At 38.7% G+C, this 26,783-nt stretch overlaps 1 protein-coding gene and 3 pseudogenes across 1 annotated transcript; 3 read left to right on the plus strand and 1 right to left on the minus strand.

Moving 5' to 3' along the window:
- The window catches only part of LOC139475293 (uncharacterized), a 107,529-nt pseudogene that overhangs the window by 31,221 nt on the left and 49,525 nt on the right, over window positions 1-26,783 (plus strand).
- LOC139473713 (uncharacterized) lies at window positions 302-1,636 on the plus strand (annotated as a pseudogene).
- On the minus strand, window positions 4,480-9,668 carry LOC139476107 (uncharacterized). Its single transcript, XM_071259365.1, has 5 exons — window positions 9,581-9,668; window positions 7,732-8,055; window positions 7,554-7,628; window positions 5,082-5,163; window positions 4,480-4,668 (listed from the first exon to the last, which is right to left on the minus strand). Exons 1-5 carry the CDS (start codon window positions 9,666-9,668, stop codon window positions 4,482-4,484), a joined length of 756 nt encoding a protein of 251 aa, XP_071115466.1. The 3' UTR covers window positions 4,480-4,481.
- On the plus strand, window positions 19,270-22,441 carry LOC139473989 (uncharacterized; annotated as a pseudogene).

The following is a 26,783-nucleotide window of genomic DNA, read 5'->3' on the forward strand; positions in this document are numbered from 1 at the left end:
CTCAGAAAGGAACATTTCAAACTTATTTACATTTAAAACTATACGGTCATTGCAATCAATATTTCTTTCTTTATTTATTTACAACTGTAATCAATATCTTTTCAAGTTCTTAAAGGCTGATGATATGTTTTGGTTCTGAACACATTCAAAGTCACAGAAATGACGTTACACTGTCAAGTGAGATATTGTAAATTCAGAGTACAAAAGTATGTTAAAAGCGACGCAGTAAATAATCACAGGCAACATCTACCACTGAGATCCCATGTGCTCAGACAAAATACATGTTTCGTTTATACTGTAGATGAAGATAGCTCTGGTGCTTCTGCTGGGACTCGTGGTGGTCGTCATCCTGAGTGCAGAGTCCTGGGGACGAAGACGATGGTTCAGGGTGAGAGTTCCCAGGTTCAGGAGGATATTCCACCCTGTAAAGAAAGTTGTGAGGAAAGGGATACGACAAACGAAGAAGGTGTTCAAGCCGATTTTGAAGACCATAGATACAGGAGTCGAAGCAGTCGTCAATCCCATTCTCAAGCTAATACAGGCAACAGTGTGTGGCATTATACACGGCAAAAGAGATATAACTTTGCAGACGGAGTATGTTGGTTTTCCGGACAAGAGAGAAGCAGTTGAAGTGAGAGGTGCTGAGAAAGATCTTTAAGATGATCAGTCGGATGTGATGGTGAGGAGAGCACGGGAGATGGAGGACTGGCTGGAGACGTACGACAAGGAGGGGCAGGTCTTGCAGGGTCTGAATGAGCTGGTGAATACAAAGCCGGACGTGAGGGAACTTCACCAAGTCCTACAGGATCCTGCCAGGCCCAAGAGGCTGCTGAAGTACGTGAGCAGGGCGCTGTGTGGCCAACCAGGCGGAAGACAGGACGGAATCAATGGTGGTGGCGTGAATCCAAATGGAGTAGACAACGGAGATGGTGTTGTCGCCGTCACTCAAACCGTCGTTCAGTATTTCACAGCAGCGCCGCCTGCCCGCTCGAGTAAGTCACATCCAGATCGTGCAATGTTCTTAGAAATATCAATTAATCCTCCTCTAAAAGTGTGTTCATTCATAGTTCGTCGTGGGCCGTGTAATGGAGAAATCATGATTATCTGTTGATTCCACTTAAACAAAGTCGAGGGATTTCTCCGACTCAGATAATGCTATGGCTGGTATGTAATGTCTCGATAATTTTACTTAATGACCTATCGCTGTACGTTCCAAATAACTAGTGAATTTCTGGCTCAGAATCAATCAATTTAATCTTCTATAGCCTAACATCATAATAATGGTTTAACATACAGAAGAATAACCAAGATAGGATGAACTGCCACATAAAAAGCTTTGGACATCTGAATCATATTGATTGTCATCAGTATCAGCACAACTGTAATAATCACAGCAAACTTGAAAGGGTTTAGACCATTACATGGCTGTATGTTTCAATGACGTTACCACTTATTATTACCTTATCCCATGACTATACTGACAACGTTATTTTTTCTGACTAAAACGAACCTTCTATTATCTGAAACATATGATTGTTGGTAAAGTTCTCTGAATGGCTGAATACATAACCTGAATAAATTCTGTCTTGCAGACCGCACATCAGGATAAACAAAAAGGGAGTACCATGTATTCCACAGATCGGCATCGTGTATGATTGTCTGAATAAAAGCAAACAAACAAACAAATGAACGGAAGATCTAATGTTCACGTCGGTGTTCGTGCAACTAGTGACTGGGGATTGTTAGTAAGGCCCATGATATACTGGTGTTTTGTGTTTAGTTTACATGAGAGTGAAGACATTGTTATTCGTGTTCTGTTGCAAACAGAGGAACTGTCACGCAATCAGTGGGTTGACCCGTTATTAATAGTCTGCGCTAATTCAATTTACATTTACTTTGTCGAATGTATGTGTGATCTATTACAAAACATCACGTGACCTGTGAAGAACCGGGGTAGAATAAGTATTTAGCAACATGTGCTTGCCGTAAGAGGCGACTATCGGGATCGGGTGGTCAGGCTCGTTGTATCCCTATTGCCTAGATGCTCATGATGTCAAACACTGGATTGTTGGTCCAGACTCAATTATTTACAGACATCTGTCATATAGTTTGAATATTGCTAAGTGCGGCGTTAAACAACAAACAAACAAACAAAGCAAAGCATCGTGTGGTATTCATTGTGCAAACACACTTTTACAGCTATACCATTCACATTGAAAAATAAAACACACATTGAATGTAACAAACACGTATTAGTAAAAAACCCATTCGGCAACAGCAGTGATGATCAAAGCAAATTCGAAAGCATGATTGAAGCTAATAAATGTATATTTAAATGAAGTTAATACTCAAGATACGACGTCTACTGACTACATTTCCTTAACTGAACACGTTAACTAGTAAGTGAAACGTTTAGTTGTGGGTGATGTTATCCTTATTACATAACTCAAATTGATTTCATTTCATGAAGACCACACGTCAGTATGAATTCAACCAAAAGTCAGCTATTCGCGGATTTTCAGTGTATGATTATTTGAACAAAGAGTTAGAATTATTTTATACTGCTCACAAGATTCCAAGCGACAAACACGTAATCGTATAAAATACGAAGTTGAAACACACTAGCATAACCTTCCAATGTATTATTCAACCATTTAGGTGAAGTAATGTAAAATGGGGTTTAACGTCGTGTCCAAGATTACTTACTTAGTGACGTGCATGCACGTGTGTGCGTGGCTGCTTGTACTCGTCCGGACTGATGCCGATTTATAGTGCTGGCACACTGATATATCATGCCGCAGTTTAACATGAATACCCAACTCAGACACAGTATGCTGACTGCAAGCCGACCAGTCCTTGTTTTAGCCCCTTGATGCCGAGCGTCAGAAAGGGTAACAAGTACCATCTTTTAACGTCTTTTAGTATCGAACCCCGGACGCTCTACCACTAGACCCACGGAGGCGGTCTAACGACTTAGGAAATACTAAACCTTGCCAACAGTCGGACAGGAAACACCTGCCATGCACCATAATTTGCTGTCATTGATTTGACATCATTGGGTCTATATCCCGTAATGTAAACTGAATTATCCCTATTTTATGCATCGTTTGTGTATTGGCCTTCTTGTAATGCGGCCCATGTCACAAGTTGAACTTCAACTGCAGGGATGTTTCAAATGATGCATTTGACTCAAAGGCAAAGAAGGAACAAACGCCTCTCAGACACTCGGTTTCCAACTGTCACATCACGGAGTAATAACACAACCCAAATATGGATTAAGAATATATTTATTAAATACAATTAAGAATTATGTTGGTAATGATGTATCCGACAGACTCACACCCATTCAGCTACCTTCCACTATCACCCTTCACACCCTTCACATCCTTCACATACTTCACATACTTCACACACACTTCACATCCTTCACATACTTCACACACACTTCACATCCTTCACATACTTCACATACTTCACACACACTTCACATACTTCACACACTCCCTCTGTCCCTCTAACATACACTTTCCAAATAGTTAAGGTTAACCCTATTACACATTCACTAATTTTGCCATAATAATCTATCTCTAAATCTCTATTAATACATCAATATATCATTGCATCAATGACAGAACATCAATACATCAATACATCAATATCAGAACACATTAATACATCTCAACATCAACACCTCAATACATTAACATCTTTAAGGCATTAATTCTTCCAACACTTCAATACATGCATGTCAACAATTATCTCTCATTATGTACACAATATGTACAAAGTCATTCGCCACGCCTCCTTCCACGCCATTGCATTATAAACTGTACATTGTTACGAGCCTCGCACAGGTCTCCTTCTGTCCAGATGTAAACATCTCTGTGTACTTGGCCATCTGTCGCCCTGGGGTCAGGCTTCATAAAATGAATGACCCTGTCTCCTCATACTTCATACAGGTGCCCCTCTGGGTCCCCGGACACTATACAACAAACGTTTACACGTAAGTTTACATACAAGTAACCATTCACCTTACATCGAATATCTTATACTCAGAATGGTACACACATAGGTATTCACCATACAAATGAGCATAGGAACATGCTCAGAATAACTACACACGGTTATTCAACATACATCAAGCCTGTACAATACTCATAATAACTAAAAAAGCATAGAGTTATTCAACATACATCAAGCCTGTACAATACTCATAATAACTAAAAAAACATAGAGTTATTCAACATACATTGAGCAAGTACTACCTAGAATAACCAATGTCAATATCAAAAGTAAATGTACATGATGATACTTTTTGGGGGGTTGTTTTCAACACAGCGACGACTGCCAAAACACGGCCAAATCAAGACTGCTTGATGGTCATAGAAAAACATGGATGCTCTGTCATGTCATTGAGTGTCATATAGTACAGCTCTTTGCATGATGAAATACTGTACTGACAGAAATACACACATGATGGTTCAAATTGTTTGGTAATCGGAGGCAGGAACACTGGCGTCATGGGTGACATCTTCTGGGGATATGGACGGTTGCCCCATGACGGCGTAGTTGTTGACATCGACTCGAGCAGACAGATCAGTGTACGTGGGGTGATCCGTGAAAGGAAGCGACGGCGGTGGTGTCTTGGTGGTGATGTCATACCGACGTCTAAAAGGGTGAATAATTCATTAAAGTTCTCGTTTAGGACGGACGCATGACAATATAGAAAGTGATCAGTATTAAATTCAATTTTGAAATTCGCAAGCTTACTTAATAAGACAAATAATATCTTATTGACATTTATAATCGTTTCTGAGGACAGGTTATGTATGTCAGTGTTTATTAAGAAATACAATATTCCTGTTTTGTAAATTACATAATGCCTAATGGTTATAGTAAGATCACGAGAGCAAAAGCTGATTTTGAAATTGCCTGAAATATCGAATTAGACCTTTTTTTTAACGGCACTGTCCTTTGAGAATGTTGTCTCATAAGTGTTTGGCACCGCCTTTGATCTCGTTTTCATGACACCATGAATCACAATAATGTCAATAATGCACAGTTTAATGTAAGCACGTCACCTGAGAATCAGGAAGTACCCTGCAATGACAGTCAGGGCTACAACCACTCCTCCAGCACCTGCACCTCCCATAAACACACCAACTGAAGAATAATGTAACATTTAACAACTGTGATACGTGTGATGTGGTCAATCTGGGGGTCGACCCTGCCGCATTGCCTTCAACCCATTTAATAACTGTCTGGGCAAGTCGTCCTGACGCCATGGTTAATATGTTCCCCTCTAAGATACCCTACAAATCCTCGACCCGTATTTACATTAACGTAGGAGTGTAATTAATGTTACATAGTAAAGAAAATTATTCTCTTGTTGTCCTTCTTCTTAAAATCGAAGTTGAATAAAGCTGTAATCGTATTTTGATTAGAATCATGTAAACCTTTACCCCACATGACGGGCGGTAACCCTGAAGTTAGCCTCATTGTAAGGGCAGAGTAGGCCACCTGTGAGCGGTGCTTACATCGAGTCCTATTGACCTTATTCTCACTTTGCTACTTTCGGTTTGAAAGCGAGGCTTGGAGTGCATAAGGTGAAGGTTGGATAGCACATGATACAAGGCACGCAATCTGGACAATCTGACCATTTGACCATTCCGACATACTATCACGGCAACATTTATCGAAAGTATTGAACATTATTCTTATTCTTATCATTGAAAAAAATATTCTACTATTGTCTTGTCTCCTTACTGGTGTAATATAGTAAATGAGTCTGGCCGCTCTGTTCTTATAACAATTTCAAATATCCATGACCACCTGGTAATTCCACGTGCAGTTTACAGTAGCTGAAGACGGACCTAATACAAATCCTACAGGCATCGTGGGCATGTTTCTCACTATTCACCCAAACTATTTATTTGTTTTAGTCAAGGCGTGAGTGTGAATAACTTTGCGAGTTTTATTTGAAGTCAGCTGGTCATTTGGCGAGTAGAACATATTGACCTTTGACCATATCTAGATAGATGTCAGAAACTAACTAAATTGATATTTTGATTTTATTTTTCTTATTGTAACCTATTAAGAATAGGTAAACACATTCTTACACAAATCAGATTTTTGCATCAGTTGCGATTTGATTTGTAATAGCCTCAAATACCTTACAATAAAATATTAGACCTCTACATTTACTGGTGCAGCTGTGATTGTGAACAGAAGTTATTTTACTTGACAATGGTGAGAGTATAGATAGCATGAGGTGTATCATTTCTATTGAATTATTACATAATGTGTGAGGATATATTGAAAGTGAAATACAGCTTGATCTGCAATTTTGTAAACAATATTTTTACCAAAATTATATTTACGTCTCTGTACCAAAATAATCATGTCATTAAATGAACAAAAACCCAACTAATTAATGGCCAGTATATGTTCAATCTACATGTGATCTGTATATAATGGATAGAAACAGATAACTCTTTAGCAGTTTATATATTTCAAATTCAAAAAGAGAGATTGAGATTTCTGTAAAAAGAAAGAAATTATTAATGTTGTGTAATTCCCCTGGGTATAACAATCATAACTAATCTATTCCCTCTATTTATGTTTAATTGTGAAATCTATCTGGTTTTATGTAAAATATACACATCTTATTCAGATAATATTTTCTTTGTGATCTTAGAAAACCATAGAGTCAATGAGGCAAACTGACAGCTGTGACAAAACGTGATATTTTACCTGATTTTAATAATGTTATTTCACTCCAGCGAAAGCAGACCATACAAAGTATTTCAGGATTAAATACGTAATACAAATATCAAAACCTGTGTGATTAAAAAGAGTGAATTTCTGTGTGACTTTGATATGAAGAAATTAAAAACTGCAGTACACTCTCGTGTCATTAAATTGATGCATCTGTTGTGTTTACACAGAATATACTGTTTGCGTTTTAGACAAATCAGATGAATTGATGTTCTTAGGTAGCGTGTTATGTTATTCACTGTGATTATTTTCCCTAAAACTTCTCTATTTCATGAGAATAGTGAAAAACACCACGCACTAACTCGTGAAATAAACATAGCGATCTCGAGTTGACAGCAAATTAGCGGACGCTGACGTGTTTCATGTTATGCAGTTCATTTACGATACAAAACATATGTCATTAAATATACCATCACATTATATACATATGCCGATGAGGTTATGATAAAACATCAATTCCGGAAAAACGTATCTCGAAACCAATGATTGTGGGTTCGAATCCCGGTTCGCCCCTATTATGTTTCTAGGTTTGTCAGCACCATACCCGTGGTCGTGGGTTTCACCGAAGTGGTAAACCTCTGAGACCTGCATCACTTCGGGCTTTCCTCCCACATTAAGCTGACACGCCGCGAAATAACTGTAACACTGTTAAAAGCGGCGTTAAACCCAACTCACTCACTCACTCACTCACTCTTATGACATACCTAAACTACATGTCAACATAGGCAAGTTTCCGATAAGAAACACATTGATCCCCAATACGTGCACAACCATACCTGGGAATTGAGAAGAGGCGGGTGTGGACGATGGACCCTCGGTAGCCCCGGTGTTCGGCCCGTCTGTCGTAATTCCTGTTGAAGGAGATTTAATTATATTGCTACGTAATACTGGAGAACAGGAACGCCACGAGGCTACGCGAGTGACGCCGTTAAACAATAAACTTCTTCTACTCACTTGCCATGCACTGGTATTTCACAACAGAGAATGAATGAACTTCACTTCGCCGAGGAGCCGGATACACACACTGAGTCTTTGTAGAGCAGATGTTGTAGAGGGGGAGCAGCTCGGTGTCACTGAACTTGAGGTAACCATGTTCTGTTATGCTGTCAGGGTTGACGGTGGCGCAACTAGAGAGACCAGTGATTCCACACTCTATATTGTTTGTGTAGTAGGCATCACTGATGGCGATCCTCTGAGAGCAGCTACAGCTGATGTTATGCTGAGCACAAAGGAAACCAGAACTTCCATAACAAGCTCTACTTGTCTGTATGGTTGCACCTGCACGATAATGATTATACAACTGGTTGAGTACTGAGCATGTTCCGTAAATTGTAGCAGAAAAAGTGAAAATGTAGATAACAGTGTTTAGATAACTTAGGTAAATTTCAGCTGATGGTCATTGTTTTGTGACACTGTGAAACACCAACTAGTATAGTCAAACGACAATGTCCTTTACAACACATTCGGGTTTTCGAAGTAGAGTTTCCATAATCAATAAGGAAAACTCGACAATTCCTTTGTCAGGATTTATCGGTACATTTATGTATTTATTTCAGGGAATGTAAAGGTGTCACGCCCACCATACAAACAGATGATAAAGCCGAAACCGGAATGAATGCTGTATCAGAATGAATGAAAACTCTAAAGAGGTCGGAAAGACCATGCCAATGGCGACCATACGTGTACCTTCTGAAATTTGAGGTTATAGAGTTTTTCGATTGGAAAAAAGACCGCGTTAATCAGTGCAGGATACGGCACCTCAGCGAATACGGCACCTCAGCAAAACGTCACCGGGCGATTGGGAGGCGCAGTTAACTTATTGTGAAAACACTATACGCTTTGAAGTTTCAAGTACCTTTACTCAATTTAAGCTGAAACTGTATTTAAGAGGCCTAACATGGTGCGGTCAGATCACAATTATTCACAATGGCCACAAACATTAAATACCATGTAAATACATCACATACATCCAATAACATGTAAATACATCAAATACCATGTAAATAAACCATATATATTTCTACAAAAATGGTTGTTATCGTTATTAAAGATAGAGGTGCCGTTTTCGCCCGACACATAGTAGCCGTTTTCGCCAAATGCGGTCCCGTTTTCGCTAGAGAATTAGGTGACGTTTTGCTGATGTGCCGTTATAGCCTGCACCCCAGGAAATCACCACAAATGAATTGGCGACAAAACACAGGCGAATGTGATAAAGCACGAGGCAACGAAACAGCCAGACTAAGAGAATGTGGCCTGCTTCCGTCTATTCTTCTATCTATTTTGTCTTCGATATCATGAACATCGTGATGATTGACCACAATGCATTGAATGGCGAATGTTATTATGATGGCGTCATAGTTTTGGGGTGGTTTTGAAAGATCACCATCTGAGAAACATATCTAAATGAGCGCACGTTACACAAAATCTCTGCCAGCTGGTCTGTATCGAAGTTCCTGGACCACACTATTTCCCACTCCGCCCAGCCCTCACGGTACAGCTTTTGCCATAAATGAAGTTTAGATGTTCATTCCCATATCATTGGGGCTCCATTTCAATATAAATCTAGTCGCCTGTTTATGTCAAAATTATATATTTTCAGAAACTAAACATTAGTCTAATGTACTACATGCGCTATCTCTAGCAGAGCGACGGCGTCACAGTACAGGTAGCACATACACGCTATCAAGTTTCCTGTCATTACGTTTGAAGCCTGTAGGCCAAATACCTGAGCAATCATGCCTGTCTGGAAAATCTACACGAACAGGATCTTTTGTGTTGTTACGACATGGAGTTAAGGCCCTACCTGCATGATCATGATATGTCTGCAGAATGCAGAACAAACTGATGGTATGTCTCCAGTAGCACATTGTGTTGGTGTATAAATCCGCCATCTGTAAGAGTACAAGGAAGTAAAATATAATCTTTATAATCCTCAGTACATCCTGGTTCATCACGATCAAAACATGCGTCACATTTCGTTGACTGAGCTTCATGTAGTGGACAAAGTGATCATATTCGTGACCATGACCGTCTTTTCTTGGTGTTAAGGTATCAACTTCTAACCATGTTGTTCGTGGCGAATGTCAAAGATTCCCAGTTTACATTTATTCTCATAAACGTTGCATTAAATACTATTATAAACTTGTATATATGTCAGAATAACGTCCCCCCCCAAAAAAAAAAAAAGAAAAAAAGAAAAAAATGAATAAAGAAAGAAAATGAAAAAAATAAATGCAATAATGTGATGCTGTTAGGCATGTCCAGGGGTAAGATTTAACGGGCTTCAAAACTCAAACATTGTTGTACTGGGTAGATTTTGGTGCAATTTGGGATAAACTGCAAATACAGTCTATTGATAGTTTAATAACAGAGTTTATGATACGACTAAATACTATATATGAACAAGGCTGGCATGCCTCCTAACTATTGGTTCTGAAACTTTGTCCTAGTCAGTGTACAGAACATCTTTCTATGTGGGGTCTTATGTAAAGTGTATTACAATAAACAAGTTCGCCGAGCGTTAGCTCTGGTCCGTTGCAGTTCCTCTAAATTATATATAGAAACAGGTCGCTATATTAAAAATACCAAGAGAAAATAGAATCTGTAAAATATATCATTCTGGATATACAGAAAATGAGTATCCTTTTTGCTTGTTTGTGGGGCTTATGCAGATTTGCCTCAAATTTATTTTCGTAAGAAATACTGTGTACATCCCACTATACAGAAATGAAGTCTGTTGATAACATTGACAATTTTAGACATTTGGCAAAGTTTGTATTGTTTTGTTTGCAATGCAATTAAGAAACAAAAGTGTGAACGTGTAATTCAAGGACTGCCAGGGTGCAGCTGCACTGAAGCTGTATGGGCCGACGGCCTAAATCCATATTGAGATAAAGATGATAATGGTGAAATACATACATACAGTCTACATACGATGTGATCACAGTAAGGGACGACTAAATATCATACCATAAGTGTACGTCCTTGTTCCACGCGGTGACATACACGGTCTCGTTTGTTGTACTTTTCATTTAACTGTAAGGTGTTTATTACACTTTCCGCTGAACATGATTGATTGATTGATTGACGGACGGACGGACGGACGGATGGACGGATGGATGGATGTGTTGGTTGGTTGGTTGGTTGGTTGGTTGGTTGGTTGGTTGGTTATGAACTAATGTCCAAAAGAAACTTTACGCTCGAAAATGTTTTATATTGTTTTTATGAAATAAAAATGTTTCATGATACATGTATGTTACTTAAACATAGGAAATACAAATGTTTCATGATATGTTACTTAAACACATCCCTACTTCCAAACTAAACATATTCGGTGGATAAAAGCGATTTTTGTTGTTTATTTGTGAAATAAACGTGAATTTGCCAGAAATGAGGTTTGGTGATGTAACATGAGATGTGCTCACGCAACTCGTTACGAACACAGTTACAAAAAGCACACAACATCATGCCCCGTTTATCAAGCATAGAGAGAGAGAGGGCCATCGGAATGTCTCAACCAGGCGCTGTTCCCATGTTACCGTCAGCAATTTCAAAGCAACGTTTACGACAGACTGGTCGGACATCGGACAGGCCACGAATCGGTCGACCACCCGTGACTACGTCCGCTGAAGACCGTCACATCCGGGCAACGCTTTTAAGAAACCGGTTCACCACAGCGACGGCGGCAACGGCAGCGACAGCACTGGGACACCGGGTCGGTCGACAGACTGTACAACGACGATTAAGGACATACGGTATTCAAGCACGTCGATCGTACCACGGCGTAATGCTCAAGCATCAACATCGACATAACCGGTTGATATGGGCCCGCCGAGTTCGACGTTGGCATGTGCGAGATTGGAGTCGAGTGATTTTTACTGATGAAAGCAGATTTTGTCTGTACAGAAATGATGGTAGGATTCGTGTATGCAGACAACAGGGTGAACGTTTAGCGCCAAATTGTGTCCAACAAGTTCGAGCATATGGAGGCGGTAGCGTTATTATCTGGGCTGGCATCTGTGGTGATATGACAACGAGACTGTTCAGTGATATAGGGATGAAGTTCTGCAACCAGTAGTGCAGCCATATATACCGTATTCAACAACATCTACGTGGTGTTCTTTTTCAGCATGATGATGCTATGCCCCATGCTACAAGGCTAACAACCAACTTTCTGAATAACGTCAACATTCATGTTTTACCCTGGCCCGCATTTTCCCCAGACATGAATCCGATTGAACACATATGGCACCAACTTGACCGACAGTTTAGAAAAAGGATCGTGGCACCAACCACCGTTCAGGAGTTGGAACAATGTCTCATTGACGCCTAACTTCATCCGACGTCTAACGTCACCAATGCGCCGACGTTTTATGGCGTGTATTTATGCCCAAGGTTCACACACACGTTATTAATCAGACATTAGACACGCTTTTACTGCTTTTAAACTTTTCCTCACAAGACTGGAAGTTTTCATTGAATGAAATGAAATGTTCTGTACCTGATGGTCAAATGATTACTCTAATGACTTATATACATATTGATTTTCTACATGCGTTTGTTGTTTTTAGTAACTCTTCAAACATGGTGTAAAGTTTGTTTGGGAAATTAGTTTACAGTTAACTACGGTTATAACGAACTCAAAGGGACCACTATTTTTTGTTCGTTATAGCCGTTGTTCGTTATAGGCGTATATACAGCATACATACAACAAATGGCCGGGGCTAAAAAATAAGTTCGTTATATCGGTCAGTTCGTTATAATCGTGTTCGTTATAAATGTAGTTTACTGTATTTTCAATATGAAATAAAGGTCCTACCAATATGAGATGTTTACCGAATGTAAACAAAATGTGGCATATCGTTGAAGTACATCGTATTGGTATAACAATCTTGCATTTTAAGGTTTCTACAAGGAAGTAACAGTACCTGGCGATATTACAGTAGACATGTCCCTTAACAATACATGTTGGTCGCCTTCGAGGAAAGTAAAATGGGGACATTGTTGCAAGGCCAGACAATCCACATCCTGAGTCAACATTTATACCATATGAGATCTTCTGTTCGTTAAGGTGACAAGATTAGAGCTAATGGAGTTGTATAGTGCGCACAATGAATTCGAAAGCTGTGTACAAGTGCACAGATTTTGCTGCTTATAAGAAAAAAAACCCGTTACGAAATATATTCGTTTTGTAACACAAAACACAACACAAGATGAATTAACATATTTTACATCTTTAGGTTTAGACTTCAAATTGTGAACAGTAACAAAAACGAATTGTATTCTCAACCAAAGGAATTGTAGTATACAATATGTATTCAATACATATACTTTTCGAGTATTCATTTCCAAATAATGTCCGGATCCTAATCCAATCTTCGCAAACCTTTTGAGACGGGAAATGTTGCTGTGTCAAACTGAATTTATTTCTTATTTAAGTTGGGAATTTATTAACACGAATTGTGAATTGTAGAATCTTATTCTAGCCTCCCAACATCTTTCCGAGGCAAGGGCGTTAACTGACGATAAAGTCTAGTTTCCACCGTTGCCGAACTAAGTTGGAATTTCCAGGCTCGATGGTAGCGCCACCAGTGGTTATTACGAGTTATGTACCTTCTATGCCCCTCCTATTGACCAATCATATTCCATCTCTTATACACATGCATTCAATCTGCCAACAGAGGGCACTTGCAAATAGCCGAACGTGAGATAGACTTGCATTTGCTTCACATAAAATGGCGGCGCCCAGTCAAGACGATCTAATCTTTAATTGAAATTAAACGGACCTTATCTCGCGAAGTGAATCAAATCACTTGAGCAACTTGATTAAAAACATGAAAATATTTGCAAAATATCTGTCGACGCCCAGTTGGCGGTACACATGCCTTTCAAATCCTGCAGTCGACTGAAATCCATGTTGTTTACATGTTTCGCCAACTTTAAACTTGTTACATGTTCAAAACTAATTCTACATACACACTGACTTCCAAATGTGAAAGCAAGTTTCTTTCAAAGATGGAGCAACACATCTGTCACTACAAGGACAATCGATACCCGGATTGTCCAAATGAATTTCAGTTTATTTTTGGGTCAAATATGGACGTTACATTCAGTTGTCTCAGTCAAGTTCTACCAACTTCAAACTTGTTACATGTTCAAAACAAATTCACACACACACTGACTTCCAAATGTGAAAGCAAGTTTCTCTCAAAGCTGGAGCAACCCATCTGTCACTACAAGGACAATCAAGGTGGAAGGCTGGAGGATTCCATCTGTCACTACAAGGTCAATCAAGGTGGAAGGCTGGAGGAACCCATCTGTCACTACAAGGTCAATCAAGGTGGAAGGCTTAGCGTTTATGCCCCAAACCGATAGAGGTGATTGTGAAAAATACATTGAATGAAGACACACGTAGTCCGTCATCTGGGGAATTAGCTCACATGGTAGAGCGCTCGATTAGCATGCGAGAGATACCGGGATCGATACCCGGATTCTCCAAGTGTTTTACTGTTTTTGTATTTGTGAAAAACTGTTAACAATGACTTAAAAAATAAATTGAGAGAAAGTAAAAAAGATGAACAAAAGAAGAAGAAAGAAGTAAAGGTTAACGATCGAAGAGAAATATCTTGCGTGTCTGAGAATGGTGTATAAACTAATAATGTGTTTGTACATACATTTCATACTTATATTTGCAATGATCACAACATGGTCATGGAATGTGAATGGACTCCGTGATGTCACTAAAATGCAAAATGTATTCGCTCTACTTACGAACTCCCACGTCAATATTGCCTTTTTGCAGGATACCTTTTGGTCTGATGAATTCATTGAAAAATATAAATATTTATGGCTATGAACAATTTTATGCTCTAATGCTGGTAATGCTAGAAAAGGAGTTGCTCTTTTGATCTCTCCTGACTTTGAACAAAAGGTGGCCATGCTTGAAAAAGACATTGATGGAAGACTACTAAAGGCGTCTCTATATCTTGAAGATAAAACAGTGATTTTATTAAATGTGTATGCCCCAAACGATCCTAGAGAGATAATACTATTTTTCAATAATTTAATGAAATGGGTTAATCATGAGCATTTAATTTGCGCTGGAGATTTTAATGAAATTCTTGATCCTTCACTTGATAAAGGTCCCAATAACACAACGTTTAACATCCAAAGGAGCAATGTTTTAAACACCTTTCTTCACAAAAACAACTTAATTGATATATGGCGGTAAAAGAACTATGACAAAAAAGAGTTTTCTCGAATACAGTCTGTATCAGGAGTTATTAAACAATCTCGGATTGATCTGATATTTGTTTCAAGAAACCTTATTTCAAATGTTATCAACTGTTACATTAGATATTCCTCTGTGAGTGATCACAATGTTGGTGTATCAAGGTTAGACTTTTCTCCTATAGAAAGGGGTCCTGGTGTATGGATTTTTAATAATCAGCTTATTGACGATTGCACATTCTATCAAAAGATCACTGAAATAATAGAAGAGGCAAAAGGGTGCCCTTTCCTTAAAACTGAACCATTGATATGGTGGGATAACTTAAAATACCAGTTCAAAAAGTTTTCCAGGTATTATGCATCTAAAAAAAGCAATCACGAAAAAGCTGATTATTTTAAAATTCAAAATAAGCTCAGAACAGAATATCATAAGATATCCTCCATTCCTGGCTATGTATCTTCTGTTTTACAATCAATAGAAAATGAGCTGGACACATACGAGATTAACAAATGCAAAGGAGCCTTTCTCAGGTCAAAGTCACAGTGGACGCTCGATTCCGACAGAAATACCTCATACTTTTTCAATCTAGAAAAAACAAAACAGCAGGCTAACTCGATCAAAGAATTATTCAGAGGAGATGGTACAATAGCTAACAACACTCAACAATTTTACTCCTCTTTATTCACTGCTGAACACTGTAATTTAGAAAAACAACAGGACATTGTTAATAATATCAAGGACAAGATTTCCGAGTATGAGAGGAATTCATGCGAAGTACATATTTCTCAGAGTGAGCTTACCGTGGCACTCAAAGGTATGCAGAAAAATAAATCACCATGCCCAGATGGTCTAACAGTTGAGTTTTATTTGAAGTTTTCGAACATTTTATGCCCCTTCTTCATACAAGTTGTCGATTGTGTACACAAAGAAAACAGTCTTTCACGTACCATGAAAAAAAGTATAATTAGTTTATTTTATAAAAAGAAAGGTGACAAGAGAGACATTAAATGTTACAGGCCTATTTCATTGACAAATGTAGATTGTAAACTAATATCCAGAGTGTTGTCATCAAGATTACGAACTGTCATGTCCTCAATTGTCTCCCCTGAACAATCTTGCTGTGTACCAGGAAGAAACGTAGCTAACAACCTTCACTCCCTAAGAGTGAGTGAGTGAGTGAGTTGGGTTTTACGCCGCTTTTAACAGTATTCCAGTTATATCACGGCGTGTCAGCTTAATGCGGGAGGAAAGCCTGAAATGATGCACGTCTCAGACGTTTACCACTTTGGTGAAACCCACGAGCACGGGTATGGTGCTGACAAACCTAGAAACATAATCGGGGCAAACCGGGATTCGAACCCACAATCATAGGTTTCTGGCGTGCCCAAGGGACGCAACTCTGCACAGCGAATTGCAGCGCCTTAGACGACTGGGCCACCCGTGGCCCCCACTCCCTAAGAGATGTTATTGACATTGATTACGAACTGTCATGTCCTCAATTGTCTCCCCTGAACAATCTTGCTGTGTACCAGGAAGAGACACAGCTAACAACCTTCACTCCCTAAGAGATGTTATTGACATTGTAAATAATCGTGATGATGATGATTCATATCTCATCAAAATAGATCAAGAGAAAGCTTTTGACAGGGTCTCACATCAATACTTATTTCAAATTCTCAGAAAATTTAATTTTGGAGATTTCTTCATTTCATGGATTAAAATTCTCTATACTGATATACATAGTTCTGCTAAATGCAATGGACATTTGACGCCTTATTTTCCCTTAACTCGTGGTGTTCGTCAGGGACAAATGACATTTATTCTTTGATATATCAACATGCTGATGACACTTCAATCACTGTTTCAGATGTCAACTCCGTCGAAGAAACATTTAGCACAGTTAACTCTTACTGTGAAGGAACGGGAGCAAAAATCAACATCGAAAAATCAGAAGTTTTGTTGTTGGGTAAAAATAACCTTCGTGACTGTTCAATCAACGTCCCGGTTAAAATATAAAAAAGGTTGTGTTGAAATATTAGGCATTTATTTCGGCAAGGATAAAGCAATGTGTGAAACGTTGAATCGGAGAAAGAAAATGGACAAAATTCAAACATTGTTAAATTCATGGTTACGTGAAAACTTACTCTACAGGGTAGAGCAGTTGTAATAAATATCCTTATGAGTTCCCGCTTATGGTATGCGTTTACTGTACTACCTGTCCCACAATGGGTTGAGCATAGATTTACTCAGATGTTTAGTAAATTCTTGTGGCACAATAAAACTGCCAAAATAACATCAGATACCTGTATTGGTGTTTGTTTAGATGGTGGTCTGAATATACCAAAGTTGTGTTTTAAAAATATGCACTGAGACTTAAGTTGCTGAGGGCTTTTGCTAATTCCCAGCTTAACTGTATTTGGAAACAAACAATGGTATATTTTATGTCACATCTTCTGTAAATGAACTTGGGAATTCATGTTTTAGCTCTTGAACATAATAAGGGTGATTTACAAGACATAAGCCCATTTAATGCTGAGCTATTATCTGCATGGAATGAAATTACTGGAGGGAAAAGACCTTTGCATCAAAATGTAGATGATATCATGAATCAACCACTTTTCAAAAATCCATTAATTAATTTCAATGGGAAAACTCTAATGTTTCAATCGTTTATTTCAAGTGAATTTATTTGTATTAAACATATTTGTTTTGAAGTTATTCCAAAATTCATGTCCGCACAAATTATTGTAGACATTGTACATGATACTTTACCTGAAATAGACATAAGCACTATACAACAATGCTATGCAATCATTTTATATGCGCTTCCATCAGAATGGAAAAATATCATTTTGTCTGATGTTGGCGAAAACCTTCCCTCTGGAGACATTTTCTGCACGATTGACGGAAAGGACATGTCAGTTGAAGTTTTTACAGCTAAATTTTGCTACGAAATATTCAGACAAAAACACTTCAAAAAGCCAGTTGCTATTTCTTTTTGGAATAATATTGCTTTGGACATTAATTGGAAAGATATTTGGCTGAATGTGTGGCAGAAAGATAAATCAACAGACTCTATACAGTTGGATTTTAAAATTGCTCACAATATCATGTTTACATATGATAAACTGTGCAAAATTGGATTTGTCAAACACTGATATTTGTCCTGAAACAGAAGACATTTTACATTTGTATATCTTCTGCCAAGAGTTATCTTCCTTGCAGTCTTTATTAATTGACATGTTGACAGATGTTTGTCAAGATTCAGGGTTTAGTCTTGGACAATTATACCTCTGGTTACTGTTTCGATTCCTGCCAGAAAAGAAGTTGTCATGTAAACCGTTCATGAACATTGTATTGTCAATATATCGCCTTGCTGTATTTAAAAGAAGAGTTATTATGAGTCAGGAAACAATCTCATTTCACATGAAAGCTTTTTTTCAAATCTTTGATTAAGCGTCATTTCGGCTTTTGGTTGTTTCACTATTAAAAAATGAATCAATCACATTCAAAAATATATAATGAGCAATACATTTATCACATTAGATGTGTAACGTGTAAAGAGCATGTTCATTCTACATTCCTCTTTTTGTATCTTAAAAGATGTGTTTAGATAATCAAATGTAAAAAACTATTTCTCATATTTTCTGTCTGTAGAATTGGAATGTTATCCACTGCCGCCCTACTTCTGTGCTAACCTTTTTATTTTTGTGGTGGCAGTGTCGGCACTGTCTGCGTCTGTAATACGTTCCCGTGAATAAATTTTATCAAGAAAAAGGAGAGCGCTTGCTTAGCATGCGGGAGGTACCGGGATCGATACCCGGATTCTCCAAGTGTTTTGCTGTTTTTGTTTTTGTGAAATATTGTTCTTATTTGGCTTTTTATGAATGTGTCTTGCTCACATGATAGAGCGCCCGCTTTGCATGCGGGAGGTTCCGGGATCGATACCCGGATTCTCCAAGTGAAATACAGTTAATCTTTGGGTCATGTATGGACGTTACATTGAGTTGTCTCAGTCAGGTTCTACCAACTTCAAACTTGTTACATGTTCAAAACAAATTCTACTCACACACACTGACTTCCAAATGTGAAATGATGTTTCCCTCGTTTGAAGTAGTGAATTAGAGGGAAACTACTTTCTCCTAGTGGTACGTTCTATAATCAAGGGAGGTAATAATGCCAGTAGATGGCGCTGATATTTGGGGCTATATAAGGGTAGGATTTTATGATGTCGCCTCTCTCGCTTGCAATCACGGCAGTTAATGTACCCTGGAACTTTATTAGAAGCAGATAGTGCTATTGGTTCAGAGATCCAGAGAATACAGCAGAGGAACAAGCTAATCAAGATTGCAGATTCATCAGAAGGTGGTTGGGAAACAGTCCGAAACTACGTGACAAACGATTTAGCAGATGATTCTGACGATGATAAGAAAATTACAAGGGCTGATTTAAAAGCAGTGAGAAAAAAAATCAAGCAAAAGCGAAATCGAATGCGCCGTATTCGACTAGTTCAAGAGCCAGGTCCACGACTTTCACTACACAGCCTGTGCAGTTTGCTTTACCTGCTTCTTCTGGTGTGCACTCGATTTCACCAATCAACAACCAGCTTTTTCGAGGCAAAGGTCAGCGATAAGGATAATGTTTTCACTGCGGAGAATTCACGCACTTCAGAAGAGCCTGTCCCTATCTCAAAGCAAATGTCCAGACTGCAAGGTTGTCAAGCAGCGTCCCGTCAGCAACCGCCACGCAGTAGAGAGGGCACATGCCAAGGTCAATCAGTTTAGTGTTCATCTACACAATGTTTCGATGCATGTAATCTTAAATTGACTGATAATTACTTTGACTGATAATGAGCAGGGTGCTGCAGAAATTGTCGTTAAAGGTCGTTTGAAACAGAACGAAAACTTTTGGCAACAGATAGGTGCAAGTGACTATGTTTTAGATATAATCAAAAATGGATACAAAATTCCATTTGTGTGTATGCCACCCAAAATGTACTTGCATAATAACAAGTGTGCCTTAAATAACGCTGATTTTGAGTGTGAAGCTGTATCAGAGCTTGTCAAGAAACAACTAGTTGTTGAGTGTGGCATTCCACCGTATGTTGTTAATCCTCTATCTGTCGCTATACAGTCATCGGGTATGAAACGCTTGATTTTAGACCTGAGTATCGTAAACAGGTTTGTGCTCAAAAAGACTTTGAAATTTGAAGATTGGAAAACTGCTTTAGAATATATCAGTGCAAATGATTGGTTAATCAAGTTTGACATCCATTCAGCATATCATCATATAGATATTTACGAAGGGCATACTGACTTTTTGGGCTTTGCTTGGAATGCCCCTGATGGAAAAACACATTTTTATAAGTTTGTAGCACTTCCCTTTGGACTGACAACAGCTCCATACGTTTTTACAAAAGTCACCCGCCAGCTTGTCAAGAAGTGGCGTTTTGAAGGACATAAGATAGTCAGATACTTGGATGATGGTATATTATCAGCAGAGTCAGAATTAAGAGCACTAAATTCAGGTTCTGTCATTAAAAATGACGATTAACTCCGGGTTTGTACCTAAAATTGAAAAATCTTTATGGGCACCTTCGCAAGGTGAAGTGTTCAATTACTGACCTATTAAAATCCAATTCAAAGAATGTCAAAGTGCGAGATGTAGCTTCTATTGTCGAAGACCCGGGTTCGATTCCCGACATGGGTACAATGTGTGAAGCCCATTTCTGGTGTCTCCCGCCGTGATATTGCTGGAATATTGCTAAAAGCGGCGTAAAACCATACTCACTCACTCACTCACTCACTCACTCTGATACCAGTGACAGTGGTTTTGGTGGGTACTGTGTTGAGATTGATTCTGACAAGTCCCATGGTCAGTGGTCTGCGGAAGAAGCTTGTCAGAGTTCTACATGGAGGGAGTTAAAGGCTGTTCACTTGACATTACTGAGCTTTATTCCCAACCTGAAGAACAACCGTGTTATGTGGCGTACAGACAATACAAACGTTGTGTCTATCATTGAGAAAGGCAGCATGAAAATACATTTGCAAACATTGGCTTTACATATATTTAAAATATATGCAAAACAGTCAATACAGTTGTATATGCAGTGAATTCCACGATGTGATAATCAGAGAGCTGACTATCTTAGCAAGGAATGATTGATTATGATGACTGGGGTATTTCAAAGACCATATTTCAGCAAATTGAACCGAAATGGGGTCCACATCAAACAGACAGATTTTCGTTATATTATAACACTAAACTTCAGTGTTTTAATTCCAGGTACAGCAATCCTGGAAGTGACTCTGTAGACTGTTTCACTGTCAACTGGGGTGGCGTTATGAACTGGGTGGTTCCTCCTGTATGTTTGATTCTGAGGGCAATCAAACACATGTCAAAATGTAAGGCTAAGGGTACCCTTGTGATACCAGAGTGGCACTCTGTTTGTTTTTGGCCATTGATATGTCCTAACTCAGTATTCATTCCACAGGTGAGAGATTGGATGTATTTGCCACGATCGAAGGATGCTTATGTTGCCAGTAGAATAAAAGGTGGCATGTTTGGGGAGAGAGATCTTTCTTTTAACATGTCACCGCTTAAGATTGATTAAGACCGTCTTTTGTGTGTTTCAGATATATATTTCGGACAACCTATAGTGATGAGATTGCTACACTTCCGAGAGGAGTCCGTGAATTAGCAGGGAGTCTGCCAGGCCTCTCAGCAGGGTGTAGAGCTGATTCTACAACAAAAAAGTATATATATGGCTTTGGAGCTTGGAAAAGGTGTGCGATCGTCAATTCTATGTCTGTAAAATTGCCATTGTCGCCATTGCACTGTGCTTTATACCTGTTATCTGTAATTCAGCAGAGTGATTCTATATCTCCTGTTCAGACAGCGTTCTATAGCATTCGTCATGCTCATACTTGTATTGGTTTAGCAAGTCCAACTGATAATTCACTGGTGCGTAATGTCTTGGAGGCAGCAAGGCGTAAATTGGCTAAAGATGTATGTAAGAAGGAGCCAATTAGCATTAGCTTGCTAGAAAAGTTGTAAGATGGTAGAATGGCAGATCCATCACTGTATGATTTGAGAATTATGTCAGTGTGCTTATTAGCCTTTGTTTGGTTTTTAAGGTCAGCAGAATTGTTGCAGATCACGAGATCAGACATTGTATTTTATGATGCTCATATGGTAGTATTCATTGAGCAGTCTAAGACTGATGTCTACAGAGACGGGGCATGGCTGCCTATTGGGCGGACAAACATCAAGCTTTGTCCAGTGGTATGTTTCGAAAGATATCTAAATAGTGCAGAGATGAGTCTCGATTCATCTGAATATATATTCAGAGATTTGTCCAAACGTATTGCTGGTTATAAAAAGGCCACCTTCTGTTATGGTCATCTGTCTCTGCTAACAGGCCATGTATGTTGATGATGCTGGAGAGCTGTTATAATACTCATTGGTATAATCGTGTTTACTATCACATGTGAATTGTGGCTGCAGAGCCTTTAGAATACTTTGTATATATGTTTGCATTACATAGGCTACACAATGTACGGTAGGCTGCAGAGCCATTAGAATACTTGGTCTTGGAAATGTTCGGTTGGCAGAACCATTACAATACTGCTGTATTGGGTATGTGTTAGGGCTGAAGCGATATCCCGGGACACCGATGCATCGCGATTCACTCCATACGATACGGTGTGCGATTTGTGAGGTGCTGTATCTCGATTTTTCACGATACGTTTTTTCAAAGACGTATATACGTACGTCTTTTTTTTGTAAATAAACTTTTATCCCAGATACGTTTTAAATGTGTTTTAACTCTAGGTAAACCGGCCAAGAAGCATCGAGTCCATAGGGTCCGTAGGCCGATTAACCGGCCAAGCCCTAGTCCCGTCAAAATAGTATATAGTTTTAAACACCTACCTGTCATACCATTCATTTATTAAATCTATCACATCTCACAATGTCTGAAATACGTACTCTATTTCAATTTATCATTTTTTTATCGATTGAAAAAGTTATTCACTATCTCCCGCAATGTTATTGAAAATAGAATTCTCGGACACACACATCGACAACGGGTGCACATCGAACATGTCAAAGAGCAAAACAAAGACGTTTCAAGCAAAACTTTAAATATATTATACAAAGTGATAAATAAAATCAACAAAAATATATCTTAAAGTGGTCAAACTTACAGCTAAGTTATTATTTCCATCTTTTCGTGCGATCGCGTGTAATGTTAGTACAAATGACATCTAGGCTTTCGTCGCATCGAATTCTCGGCTCGGACGCGATGTGCAATGCCAAAACATATGCATGAAAAATCTTTGTCACAGCATGTAACCTAGCATGATACATCCACGAAGCGCCATATTTTTAATATAGATCGCGAGTTCCTGCTTAGAACGTTCAGAATAACACGATTTAACCAAAATATTTCGTAAAAATCTGAAATTCATCGTACACGAGGATTTGTAATTTGATTGCCTGCCTCAGGTCACCTGCTGAAATTTGACCAATCATGAACCTTGTAGCAGATTTCGGCAAGAAAGCGTCATTAGGAACAATTATTTATCCAATGAAATCTTATGTTATAGCTACGAAAAGACTCCAGGCAATGTTACGAGCATGTAGATGAAAAAACAAGCTTTCAAGCGATGTGCCACATGTCAGTCTTCGACGAACGTGTTATTCATACGAAGCTTTCGAAAACGGAGGTATTTCTTCATGTTACTGAGCGGACAGCCGCTGTTATCTGGAAATGAGTGAAAACAGATACTATTCATAATTCTTTTTAAAATCATTAGTTACTGGACACTGGTACATTTAGTATTTACTCCTAGAATCTACCATCTAGTCACAACACACAAATATGTAGGACTGTTACTTTTGTGTTTGCTAGCCATTACATGGAGATGGCAGATGATTCATTAAGTTAAAATACTCATTACAGTATATATTTTATGACTCATGAACATTCATTCACTTTCATTCAATTTTTCATTTCAATAAACTAAGTTTAATTCATTTATCTCTTTTCTTCTCTTGTCACTATGTGTATCGTAGCGTATCGAGATACGTATCGAATCGTGATGTAAGTATCGAGATACGTATCGTATCGTCACCTAGGTGTATCGTTGCAGCCCTAGTATGTGTGACCCATGTTAGATGAGTAACATAATGATTTTGTGTATAATTTGTATCTGAAAAGTATGTTTGACGTGTGTAAAGGGTAATTCAAATACTGTATACTCCCCAGTTACTAGGGCTGCAACGATACACCCAGGTGACGATACGATACGTATCTCGATACTTACATCACGATTCGATACGTATCTCGATATGCTACGATACACATAGTGACAAGAGAATAAATTTCTTTACTATGTAACATTAATTACACTCCTACGTTAATGTAAATACGGGTCGAGGATTTGTAGGGTATGTTAGAGGGAACATATTAACCACGGTGTATAAAGTCAGGACGACTTGCCCAGACAGTTATTAAATGGGTTGAATGCAATGCGGCAGGGTCGACCCTCAGATTGACCACATCACACGTATCACAGTTGTTAAATGTTACATTATTCTTCAGTTGGTGTGTTTATGGGAGGTGCAGGTGCTGGAGGAGTGGTTGTAGCCCTGGCTGCCATTGCAGGGTACTTCCTGATTCTCGGGTGACGTGCTTACATTAAACTGTGCATTATTGACATTATTGTGATTCATGTTGTCATGAAGGCGAGATAAAAGGCGTTGCCAAAAGCTATTGAGACAACATTCTCAAAGGGCAGTGTCGTTAAAAAAGCGGTCAAATTCGATATTTCAAAATCGACTTTCATTCTCGTGATGTTACTATAATCATTAGGCATCATATAATTTACAAAACATGACTCCTGGAATAGTTTATTTCTTAATAAACACTGACATACATAGCCTGTCTTCAGAAACGATATATGAATATGAACAAGATATTTTTTGTCTTATTAAGTAAGCTTGCGAATTTCAAAATTGAATTTAATACTAATCTCTTTCTATATTGTCATGCGTCCGTCCTAAACGAGAACGTTAATGAGTTATTCACCCTTTTAGACGTCGGTATGACATCACCACAAAGACACCAGCTCCACCTCCGGCTCCAGCGCTTCCTTTCACGGATCATCCCACGTACGCTGATCTGTCTGCTCGAGTCGATGTCAACAACTACGCCGTCATGGGGCGACCATCCATTTCCCCAGATGATGCCACCCATGACGCCAGTCTTCCTGCCTCCGATTACCAAACCATTTGAACCTTTTTGTTCATCATGCGTGTATTTTCTTTCGGTACAGTATTTCATCATGCAAAGAGCTGTACTATATGACACTCAATGACATGACAGAGCATCCCTGTTTTCAGGATTCTGCACGGGATGACGATCACCACGAGTCCCAGCAGAAGCACCAGAGCTATCTTCATCTACAGTACAAACGAAACATGTATTTTGTCTGAGCACATGGTATCTCAGTGGTAGATGTTGCCTGTGATTATTTACTGCGTCGCTTTTAACATGCTTAGCGAAACCGCATTATCGGTGGTCCGAGAAGGGAGCTAACTCCGTTTGCCTAATCGAAAGTTCTAGGTGGGCCCACATTCGAAACCAAACGCACTTGTTGGTGAGAATATGTACAACGTAAACAAACTCGCATTACGAACTGCTAATTTGTCTATTTAAAATAGGTATTATGACTTGTAATTGGAATAAAATCTACAAATGCAATAGCAATACAGCAGAACTCACTTCTACGAACATCGCCAAACTAGGTCGTGGGGTCATTAATATTCATGAGTTATTCCTTTTATGGAACAAGTTCTCGGAAACGTTTGAGGCTTGTATCATGTCCGAGATAAGCTGGGCATTTAATAGCTGGACCAACAACGTACAGCGTGGGTGACGCCATTTCTCGCAAATACAAAAACATCGGCGATAGCTCCCGTTTGAAATTAGAGTGACCCCCTTTTCCCAATATGAACCACTGATAATGCGGTTTCGCCACATGTTTTTGTTCTGTGAATTTACAATATCTCACTTGACAGTGTAAGGTCATTTCTGTGACTTCGAATGTGTTCCGAACCAAAACATATCATCAGCCTTTAAGAACTTGAAAATATATTGATTACAGTTTTAAATAAATAAATAAATAAATATTGATTGCAATAACCGTACAGTTTTAAATGTAAATAAGTTTGAAATGTTCCTTTCTGAACAAACGTTTCTGAATAGAGGTCTAAACAATCCGCCATTTTTAAACAGCTTGCCATGTATAAAAGACTATGCCCAAAGGTTCTTTATCGATGTGTCATAGGGATAGGATTTAAGCATACTGTGAACTTGTTACTAAAATGGGAATCACCTGTTTCGGTTTCGTGTATACATACAGTAAAATGACAAACACAACAATTTACCTCTCATGTCCGATATGAATGCACATAGACAAGGATACTTTTCGCCTTATCTATAGACAAACAGTGTTATTTTTCATTAATCCGTGTAAGGTACGTATGTGCGAGCACGACACATGTAGACATTATTCGATTCCTCTTTCCGTAATTTGAGCAACATGATAACTCTTATCAGAAGCTACAGCAGGTGACGGAATATGCTTACGCAATAAGTGTTCTGCATGTTTAATTTTGAACGACATCACTGAAATATGGATATGAATTGCGTCCTCTGAGCACGCCAGGAACTTATGATCGTTTGGTTCGCGAAAAATATGTTTCTAGA

The sequence above is a fragment of the Haliotis cracherodii genome, unplaced genomic scaffold, assembly GCF_022045235.1.
Source record: "Haliotis cracherodii isolate W230 unplaced genomic scaffold, xgHalCrac1.p SCAF_3, whole genome shotgun sequence".
Taxonomy (NCBI): Eukaryota; Metazoa; Mollusca; class Gastropoda; order Lepetellida; family Haliotidae; genus Haliotis; species Haliotis cracherodii.

What these genes read in the sequence shown, in the direction of transcription:
- LOC139476107 (XM_071259365.1), bottom strand. Translation starts at nt 9,668, where the DNA reads ATGGCGGATTTATACACCAACACAATGTGCTACTGGAGACATACCATC. An exon ending in GAAATACCAGTGCATGGCAA is followed by an intron (nt 7,629 to 7,731) that starts GTGAGTAGAAGA and finishes CTCCTTCAACAG; the next exon opens with GAATTACGACAGACGGGCCG. An exon ending in GGGTACTTCCTGATTCTCAG is followed by an intron (nt 4,669 to 5,081) that starts GTGACGTGCTTA and finishes TCACCCTTTTAG; the next exon opens with ACGTCGGTATGACATCACCA.